Source organism: Mercenaria mercenaria, unplaced genomic scaffold (genome assembly GCF_021730395.1).
Source record: "Mercenaria mercenaria strain notata unplaced genomic scaffold, MADL_Memer_1 contig_2889, whole genome shotgun sequence".
NCBI classification, from domain to species: domain Eukaryota; kingdom Metazoa; phylum Mollusca; class Bivalvia; order Venerida; family Veneridae; genus Mercenaria; species Mercenaria mercenaria.
In genome coordinates, this window is record NW_026460977.1 from 31,492 (window position 1) to 42,850 (window position 11,359).

General features: G+C 36.2%; 1 protein-coding gene across 1 annotated transcript; it reads right to left on the reverse strand.

Annotated features, from left to right (window-relative positions):
* Positions 1–2,502: 2,502 nt before the first annotated feature.
* On the reverse strand, positions 2,503–11,154 carry LOC128552542 (transcription termination factor 3, mitochondrial-like). The gene is made up of 5 exons (XM_053533588.1): positions 10,607–11,154; positions 9,971–10,115; positions 7,648–7,715; positions 6,922–7,012; positions 2,503–3,030 (listed from the first exon to the last, which is right to left on the reverse strand). The coding sequence occupies exons 1-5, from the start codon at positions 11,150–11,152 to the stop codon at positions 2,753–2,755; spliced, it is 1,128 nt and encodes a 375-aa protein (XP_053389563.1). The 5' UTR covers positions 11,153–11,154; the 3' UTR covers positions 2,503–2,752.
* Positions 11,155–11,359: the final 205 nt, after the last annotated feature.

Consider the following 11,359-nt stretch of genomic DNA (forward strand, 5'->3'; position numbering starts at 1 on the left):
TGCTTTTATTATCAAAGACAGATTTTTGTCATCTATTTATTCACTGCTTTTATTTCATTATGAATTATGAAAAGCAAACTAAAAAATCTGAGGAATTTGTCTTTTTAATAAAATATAATTATTACGGTATTATGCAAAAGAGAGAGATAACAAAAATTATGAATACATGAAAATAGATCTTGAATTGCTTCCCTTTGTAACATCCATCTACATTTGATCCAAACACAGGCTTTTAAAAAGTAGATAACATTATATTTTATATGCACAGTCTTACTAGCTTACAAGTTAAAACAAATAGCTAGTAACACAGTAATATTTAAACTTATAAATTGTAGTTATTTAATAGTTAAAGTCAGTGAAGACAAAAACACTCAAAACAGATAGTGATTAAGCATTGCAAAGAGCTCAGTCTGGTTTTTTCACAAAATCACATTTTTTCTCAATGTTCTGTCATTTACCCTTATATAAAACAATATGACTTTTTCTTCAGAATGACTAAAAAAAAGTTTTAATCTCAGATTTTGTCATTTACAGAATACACTCTTTTTTTCACAATGACTAGAAACAAGAGCTGTCAGTGGACAGACAGTGCGCTTGACTATTCTCAGTGCTTGATAGTATAATATAAGCAATGAGTAAAACTTTAACATTACAATAAGCATATTCTAAGTCGAAAAGGGGCCATAATTCAGTCAAAGTGCTTGATAGAGTTGCCTCCTCCTTTTTACAGACTGGGGTCATAATGGTAAACAAGTATGCAAAATATGAAAGCAATATCTCAATGGACTATGAAAATATTTGGGGTGGTACACAAACTTTAACATTTATTCTAAGTCGAAAAGGGGCCATAATTCAGTCAAAATGCTTGATAGAGTTGCCTTCTCCTTTTTACAGACAGGGGTCATGATGGTAAACAAGTATGCAAAATATGAAAGCAATATCTCAATAGACTTTGAAAATATTTGGGGTGGTACGGAAACTTTAACATTTATTCTAAGTCTAAAAGGGGCCATAATTCAGTCAAAATGCTTGATAGAGTTGCCTCCTCCTTTTTACAGACTGGGGACTGGGGTCATGATGGTAAACAACTATGCAAAATATGAAAGCAATATCTCAATGGACTTTGAAAATATTTGGAGTGGTACACAAACTTTAACATTTCTTCTAAGTTGAAAAGGGGCCATAATTCAGTCAAAATGCTTGATAGAGTTGTCTCCTCCTTTTTACAGACAGGGGTCATGATGGTAAACAAGTATGCAAAATATGAAAGCAATATCTCAATGGACTTTGAAAATATTTGGGGTGGTACGCAAACTTTAACATTTGTGTGACACTCACGCTCACGCCGACGCCGAGCAGGATAGCTCCCCTATTCTTCGAATAGTCGAGCTAAAAAGGCTTGATCTGTGATTTTGTCTTTTGAATCAATCATTGAATATATCAAAATATTTTGGTAGAAGCCATATCAGATTTTGGTTCATGTATCCTCTTGATTCCTGGCTCATGTTATTTCATTGCTTATTATCTCCTATACCTACTTTTCGCTTCCAATCAGCAATTCATATTTGTAACATGTGACTGTCCAATATATTTCTATACTGGAAACAATATATTCTTTACTGGATGACACAACATCTTTGAATCTACTCACCATGCTAACTAAACAAGAAACATTTTCAACTATTGACCCCGTATTTTTGTATTTCAAAATACACATCTTAATTAAGAAGTAATTTATAGCAAAAGTGTTTTAACACTATTTATACAGGATGGGCAGTTATACGAGTGAAATTATTTCAAACGAGGTATAAGCGCCCAAGTAAATAAATAATGTTCAACCACTGTTTTGATATAAATTACTTCGAATATAATATGTCTTTTACTGTAAAATTTAGATCAAATATGATAGAACTGTTACCTCGCGCACGCATTGCATCAAACGGTAGGTCGGAATGCTCCTTTGTTTATATAAGCCAGGACTGGTAATGGTAATACTGCTATGTCTTGCGGAAGATGGGCGCAAGGGAATATTCAAGTCAGTAAAGAAGAGGTCATGACATTCAATTGGCGCTGACTATTCACAGCATAATGTCATCATATATATTGCATTTTACTGTACCTTTAATATTCATCGAAAACATTAATGAGCCGGTCATGAAAAAACCAACATAGTGTGTTTGCGGCCAGCATGGATCCATACCAGCCTGCACATCCGTGCAGTCTGGTCAGGATCCATGTTGTAAGCTTTCAAAGCCTGTTGCAATTAGAGAAACCATTAGCAAACAGCATGGGTCCTGACCAGACTGCACGGATGCTGTGTTGGTTGCTGTGTATGTTGGTTTTCTCATGGTGTGGCTCATATATTATGATGCAACATAATATTGCTTGCTATTCTAACAACTGCCACTCCTCAATGATTTTGTTCAGAGATCTCAAACTTCAGAAGTACATGCAATTTCAATCAATGAAAACAATGGTAAAGGAAAAAAACTAAATACAAGATAAAAATCGAAGTTTTAATTATTTCTCTTTGGATATATGTTTTAAGCATGTGTAAAGTCTGCATGCTTCAAACACTAGATTCTTAAAACGTATTAAATGCTATCAAGATTTATTTCTTAAATATCAATTCCATGTTTCAACATTTAAATTGGTAGTCCCATCATCTAATCAAGATGTCAAAGTTTCTGAAACTGAAATGTCTGTCTATTCCAATTAATGTCATGTGATCTGCTTAAACTAAATTTTATTTCTAGATCGTTCGCAGAAACTGATTATATTCGGCAACAGATGCCTTGGCGATTTCCACACACCAAATATCCTCTTTTGCTGTAAGTAAAGCATGTAACGACACGTAATTCGGCTTTGTTGGATCATACTGGGCTCGTCCACATTTCACAAGGAATCGGTGCCTATTCTCCAGAAAGTAGCGTGTAGTGTCCATTGCTATTGGAGTCTTGGCGATTAATTCGTGCGGTAACTCCATAACATTATGAAGATAGTTGAAGGCGTTGGAAGTATGATCCACATCTGTAAGTTATTGTCAATACTTTTATGTTTTGTGGAAAATCTATTGACGTGAAAAAAACATACTTCATGTTTCTCAATTTTTTCAGCAGATGTTTTTGTATCAAATATTTCATATCAGGTATGTGTCATAGACAATTCTTACTAAGTTCCGCAGAAAAAGCTTTGTTAAAGACTGGTCTGAAGGAGAAATATAGCAATAAAATCTCATTCTGGGCAGTGTTGCAGAGGTTTCAATATAATGTTAAAATAATGGTGACAAATGCCCCCGCAGCACCTTGACCTTTGACCTGGTGACCCCAAAGTCAGTAGGGGTAGTATACTCAATAAGTACTATCAGCATGTGAAGTCTGAAGGTCCTGGGTGCAGTGGTTCGTGAGTAAAGTGCCTTCATGCAAAAAGTTAACGTTGTGACTAACGAACTAACTAACTAACTAACGAACGAACGAACGGACAGTTGAAAACTAATATGCCTCCCTTCGGGGGGCATAAACAAGAGGACCATGATGGTCCTGAATCGCTCAGCTCTTCCCACATGACCCAGTTTTGAGTATGACATCGTTTTTTCTATTATTTGACATAGTGACCTAGTTTTTGAGCTCATGTGACCCAGTTTTGAGCTTGACCTAGATATTATCAAGATAATAATTCTGACCAATTTTCATGAAGATCCATTGAAAAATATGGTCTCTAGGTTTTTCTATTATTTCACCTATTGACCTAATTTTCGAAGGTACGTGACCTTGTTTTGAACTTTACCAAGATATCATCAAGGTGAACATTCTCACTAATTTTCATGAAGATCTCATGAAAAATATGGCCTCTAGAGAGGTCACAAGGTTTTTCTATTTTTATACCTACTGGCCTAGTTTTTGACCGCACATGACCCAGTTTTGAAACTGACCTAGATATCATCAAGGTGAACATTCAGATCAATTTTCATGATGATCCATTGAAAAATATGGCCTCTAGAGAGGTCAAAAGATTTTAATAATTTTAGACCTACTGACCTAGTTTTTGACCGCAGTTGATTCAGTTTCAAACTTGACTTGCTAGATATCATCAAGATGAACATTCAGACTAACTTTCATACAGATCCCATGAAAAGTATGGCCTCTAGAGAGGTCACAATGTTTTATTATTATTTGACCTACTGACCTAGTTTTTTATGGCACGTGACCCAGTTTCAAACTTGAACTAGATAACATCAAGGTGAACATTCTGACCAATTTTTATGGAGATCCATTCAAGGGTATGGCCTCTAGAGAGGTCACAAGGTTTTTCTATTTTTAGACCTACTGACCTAGTTTTTGGCCGCACATGACCCTGTTTCGAACTTGACCTAGATATTATCAAGATGAACATTCAGACCAATTTTCATACAGATCCAATGAAAAATATGGCCTTTAGAGAGGTCACAAGGTTTTTCTATTATCTGACCTACTGACCTAGTTTTTGACGGCACGTGACCCACTTTCGAACTTGATCTAGATATCATCAAGATGAACATTCAGATTAACATTCATACAGATCCCATGAAAAATATGGCCTCTAGAGTGGTCACATGGTTTTTCTATTATTTGACCTACTGACCTAGTTTTTGACGGCACGTGACCCACTTTCGAACTTGACCTAGATATCATCAAGGTGAACGTTCTGACCAATTTCATGAAGATGTCATGAAATATATGGCCTCTAGAGAGGTCACAAGGTTTTTCTATTTTTAGACCTACTGACCTAGTTTTTGACAGCATGTGACCCGGTTTCGAACTTGACCTAGATATCATCAAGATGAACATTCAGACCAACTTTCATACAGATCCCATGAAAAAATATGGCCTTTAGAGAGGTCACAAGGTTTTTCTATTATTTGACCTACTGACCTAGTTTTTGATGGCACATGACCGAGTTTTGAACTTGGCCTAGATATCATCAAGGTGAACGTTCTGACCAATTTTCATGAAGATCTTTTGAAATATATGGCCTCTAGAGAGTTCACAAGGTTTTTCTATTTTTAGACCTACTGACCTAGTTTTTGAAGGCACGTGACCCAGTTTCGAACTTGACCTAGATATCATCAAGATAAACATTCTGACCAACTTTCATAAAGATCCCATGAAAAATGTGACCTCTAGAGTGGTCACAAGGTTTTTCTATTTTTAGACCTACTGACCTAGTTTTTGACCGCACGTGACCCAGTTTCGAACTTGACCTAGATATCATCAAGATGAACATTCTGACCAACTTTCATGAAGATCCCATGAAAAATGTGACCTCTAGAGTGGTCACAAGGTTTTTCTATTTTTAGACCTACTGACCTAGTTTTTGACCGCACGTGACCCAGTTTCGAACTTGACCTAGATATCATCAAGATGAACATTCTGACCAATTTTCATAAAGATCCCATGAAAAATGTGACCTCTAGAGTGGTCACAAGCAAAAAGTTTACGGACGCACGCACGGACGCACGGACGGACGGACGGACGACGGACGACGGACACTGCGCGATCACAAAAGCTCACCTTGTCACTTTGTGACAGGTGAGCTAAAAATAACTCTTTCCTATAATGTTCTACTCAAAACCAATTACCAAGTTTTGGCAGATATACATTGTACATTCAATAGTACTGCTGAGCTAGTAAGACTCATAATGACTTTTTGTTTATAATGTGGCTGCCATGTTTTTGCTATGAATATAAAATATGTCTATTTCTTGCTATATCCTATTTTCGATAATTGTTTTTTCCTATATTTGCCAAAGGTTTAGATATTAATTAACATAATAGAAAATAGTATCAAGCCCACTGTTTATGATTACCTCCCTTTACTGCTCAACTATATAATCCTTTCATGTGTAATATTGAAAGTAGCGGTTTTCTAACCAAATAATGATGATTAATATTAAACATCTAAATAGACAGCTATTTTATCCCCTTTAAAAACCATATGGAGCTTTAAATGTAATTCAGCTCATCCACTGCTTGCAATTTTTATTATGCTTGCAAATTTAAAAAAATTGCCAAAATTGGTTGTTTTGTAATCAAATTTCCCATCTTGTTAAATCTTTTACTCATGCATTAAAACAGCTTGAAAGCCAAGTGCCATATTAACTCATATTCATTTCAAGGTCACACTTCATGATGAACTTGGCTTCACAATGAAAGAATACAATAAAATAAAAGCAACCAAATTACTTTATAGTCCTAAGGGAACAACCTATTTCATTTTAATTTTGATGCTACTCAACCTTTTCTCATCTCTTTTCTACTGTTTCTTCTCAAACTTTTGTCAAGAAATAGTCTTTATACCATTAACATGCATAGCAGGAGGCATTACTTCTCTTCTAACGAAGTATACAAAACTAGTTTCAGTACAGTTGTCTCCCTTTTGGATAAAAATGTAAAATTACTTTCTGAAGTTCAAATGTTTCTTTTTTTTTAATGAAATAGCTACTTTTTCTACAATTTTCCTTTTTGAAATTCTTTTGCACATTTTTCTGATATTTTGCTTATTTGTGGTCTTCAAACAATAAATCAAATCATTTATATTCAAATTATCCTTAATGTAAACAAAAATGTCCTTGAACTATGCCAAAATACCCTTACAATATGGAAAAATATGCAATAAAGTCATTAAAATGCGTAAATATGTTCTGAAAACATGCAACAATGCCCTTACAAACAAGAATTTACACGGACTCACAGACGGTACGATTTTAATATGCTCATCTTCTGTGACATAAAAACATCCTTATAATATGCAAAACTATAATTTTAAAGTTGACATTCAAGCTTTGATGGTGGAGGAATACCCAAGGCTAGTTCTTAAGAACAAAACTTGAAGAAAATCATAACAAGAAAAAGTTATTACATTTTGTACATATGCAGTACTTACTTTTGAGAAAGATTTTAGGATATGCAAGGAATATGGTCTTCAGCTCCCTGTCTGTAAAACCAAGAAACTTCTTCATGTAAAACTTGCTCTCCTGTAAAACATTTGAAAATATATAGGAAAATTATGTCCACATGAAGTTTCATTAAAATACTTTTCAAGTTACTGCATACTCCAGATTTTCAGATGGATATCAAGCGACAATCAGGCAAACCTCTAATTTCACACCCCCACCTGTTTTCAACTGGTACGGAAATGATAATGCATATAAACATTTAAATAAAAGCAGTGACCTCTCTGAGCATAAAAACCGTATTTTTCAGCCACAGATAGTATAGACTAAATGAACACACAAGGCCTGTTTTGTTTTATTAGGTCTAAAAGTCCCATTGAAAGCTATGGTCAAATGGCAACTTGTCCCAATTCAGTGGTGTAACAAAGACCCTAAGCACTAATGTGGACAATATTTCCTGGATTGAATCACTGAGTTGCAAGCTAGCTGGATTATTACAGGATAATGTGATTGTGCTGGAGGACGCCTGTTGAATTGGTAAACTATGAATTCCTAAAAGTATGGGTTTCTTCTTTTTGAAAATAAACATTGCATCTCCCTAAACTATCTGTTTCCAGGCAGACTATTCTCTATGTTCATCATAGCTAAAAACTACTTTTAATTGCATATAGATAGATGAAAAGATTAAAAAACCTTCAATCCTCAATGTATTTTACCTTGATTACTGCTGGTTTGGCTATAATCAGCTTTGACAATCCACTCACTTTTTCCCTTACTTGTTTTCCTGAAATGATGTTGAAAAGATATTACCTTCACAGTTCTTTCATCACTTTAAACATGAAAAACCACAGCTAATGTTCAATTTATTATATATCTTTAAATGTCTGTTAACTTTATTATGGTCTTTTTAAAGTTCACTTCATCCTATAAAGGACATACATGTTAAAATTTCCTGTTTATTTCACACTTTTAAATATTCACTTTATTAAGTTGAAGTTCTTTTCTATTTTTAAATCTGGCGTCCCCTAAAGGAGTCAAGCGAAACGATTTAAACAAATCTGCGGGAGGACCTTACAAAGATACTACAAACCAAATTTGGTGAAGATCTATAGTGGTTCATCAGAAGATGATGTTTATAATGTTTTTTTCTTCCATTTTTCAGCTCTGGCAATCCTAAACAGGGGCAAAGCAAAATTATTGGAATACAACTGTCAGAGGACCTTATAGGAATGCTACAGACCAAGTTTGGTGAAGTGGTTCATCAGATGATGTTGTTTATTGGTTTTTCTATTTTTAGATCTATCAGCCCCTAAAAGTGGCCAAGCAGAACCATATGAACAATGTTACAGCAAGGACCTTAATACAAGGACGTTACAAACAACTTCTGTTGAGGACTCATGAGATGTTGTTTAACATTTTTTACTTTTAGTTCTGGCAGCCCCTGAAGAGGCTAAGCCAAATTCTTACAAGGATGCTACTGACAAAGTTTAGTGATGACCCATTTAGTGGTTCATCAGAAACAAAAGCTGTCACTAATGGTGACAAATGCCCCCGCAGCACCTTGACCTTTGACCTGGTGACCCCAAAGTCAGTAGGGGTGTTGTACTCAGTAAGTACTATCAGCATGTGAAGTTTGAAGGTCATGGGTGAAGTGGTTCGCGAATAAAGTGCCTTCATGCAAGAAGTTAACGTTGGCCCCTGTGACCTTGACTTTTGACCTGGTGACCCCAAAGTCAGTAGGGGTGGTGTATTCAGTAAGTACTATCAGCATGTGAAGTTTGAAGGTCCTGGGTGCAGTGGTTTGCGAGTAAAGTGCCTTCATGCAAAAAGTTAACGTCGGCCCCTGTGACCTTAACCTTTGACCTGGTGACCCCAAAGTCAGTAAGGGTGGTGTACTCAATAAGTACTATCAGCATGTGAAGTTTGAAGATCCTGGGTGAAGTGATTCGCGAGTAAAGTGCCTTCATGCAAAAAGTTAATGTTGGCCCCTGTGACCTTGACCTGGTGACCCCAAAGTCAGTAGGGGTGGTGTACTCAATAAGTACTATCAGCATGTGAAGTTTGAAGGTCCTGGGTGCAGTGGTTCACAAGTAAAGTGCCTTCATGCAAAAAGTTAACATTTGCCCCTGTGACCTTGACCTTTGACCTGGTGACCCCAAAGTCAGTAGGGGTAGTGTACTCAGTAAGTACTATCAGCAAGTGAAGTTTGAAGGTCCTGGGTGCAGTGGTTCATGAGTAAAGTGCCTTCATGCAAAAAGATAACGTTGGCATCTGTGACCTTGACCTTTGACCTGGTGACCCCAAAGTCAGTAGGGGTGGTGTACTCAATAAGTACTATCAGCATGTGAAGTTTGAAGGTCCTGGGTGCAGTGGTTCATGAGTTAAGTGCCTTCATGCAAAAAGTCAACGTTGTGACGAACGACCTAACAAACGAACGGACGGACAGTTGAAAACTAATATGCCTCCCTACCTGGGCATAAAAACTGTTAATAGGATTTTCTCTTTTAAGTTATGGTGGTCAACCCCTGAAATTGGTCAATCAGAGCCATTTGAACACAGATTGAGGTCCATGCAGGAATACTATGGACAAAAATTGGTGAAGATCCATCAACCACTGATCATCATGAAAATAAGTCATCTTGAGTAAAAAGCTAACTTAGGACCATTCACGACAGATGACGGACACAGCGCCATCTCAATAGCTCATCCGGCACCCGAGGTTCAGATGAGCTTTAACCCTTACCATGCTAAATTTCTATAATGAACTTGTCCATCTTTCAATTTGGGCAGTACCATTAACTGTTGAAAGGAGTGCTTAGCAAAAAGATACTGACTGAATGGCGAACAGTGTAGATCATGATCAGAATGCATAGATGTGCAGGTTGATCATGATCTACACTGGTCGCAAAGGCAGACTCATTCGTGTCCAGCATAAGGGTATTATAAAGGACTATTACTATTTTTTCATCTCAAAAGCAAGCATCATCTATATATCTTTTTTTATTTCAATGAAGTACTTCAGAAGCCTATCAAACAAACCTGTCAGTCTGAACTCCTGTTGTAAAAATCCTAGTTTAGCATCAACCTTTTCCACAGGTATTAACAAGAACTTTGGATCTTTGTCAATCATGTTTTCTATATCAGATTTCGTAAACTTCTTTGACCGGAGGTAATCAATACGCACCTGTATCATCAAAGAATAACATACAAGAGTAACCAATATAAAATTTACTATAACTGTATTTTGAATTCCATGCAGCTACAAAAAGACACGATATACTGTAACCAAGTGGTTTAGACACCAGGAGAGAGGTTGAAGGTTCGACCAACAGTAGGAGCTGTACAGAGCTAGTACCAGCTAGTTAATGAAAGGTAATCAGTTGCCTTCCTACCTGGTTCCTGACATAATTTGGCGTGTACAAGGCAAAGGTGCCATCAAATCAAAATTGCTGCCCTTTTGAAAGGAATGGCACTATAATTATACACACTGTTTTTCAATATTTACAAACTTAAATGAACAGAATTGCTCAAAAACCCTATTTTGTTGTCTGTATTAATACCATGTACATGTATGTATTATATATAGCAGAGAATTGGTTTTCCGAAGTTATCCCTATTGACTTAACTTGGAAGGTTGTTTTCTAATTTCTGCACTCAAATTTGGAACATGCTTACCCTCAATTTGTTTACATCTTGCTGGAAAATCCAGGGACATCTTGTGAACACCTCACCAAGTTTATCTGCAGGCACACCAATGTCTTTCAAAGTCCAGATATAGGGCCCTACATCCTTCTTAAAATTCATCTTCAAAACATCTTCAATCATTCCTTTCTTCTGAACAACTGAAAGATCTACTCCTAATTGTACTAGCTTCTGGAGAACTTCTGAATCGTTTACAATAGGTCCTACATCTGTAAGGGCTGGTATCTCAACTTTTTTCACTCCTGGAACCTTTAGCTGTCCTTTTTCTGCTAGATCGAGATTATATTCCTCTTCAAGTCTTGCCAGTTCAGAATTTGTTTCAGAAGTAACAATATCTGCTGCTTCTTCCTCTTCCTCCAACAAAGACTGTGTGATTGACTTTGGTTTATAATACATATTTGTCGTAACCAATGATTTTCCATGATTCTTTCTTACAGTTTCAAGTTCCTGCCCTTTTAATGGTACTAACTCTCTTCCTACTGTTTCATCATCATCAAAAAAGGGCATCATGATTATCATTACTGGCACCACTGTCAAGTTTCCCTCTATCAAGTTTCTCAAATCTAATGATTTCCTGCGATTCTTTTTTACAGTTACAAGTTCCCGCCCTTTTAAAGGTACAACTCTCTTCCTATTGCTTCATCATCATTATTAAAAGAATCATCATGATTATCCCTTACTGGCATCACTGTCAAGTTCATCTATAAAGTTACTCAATCTAATTCC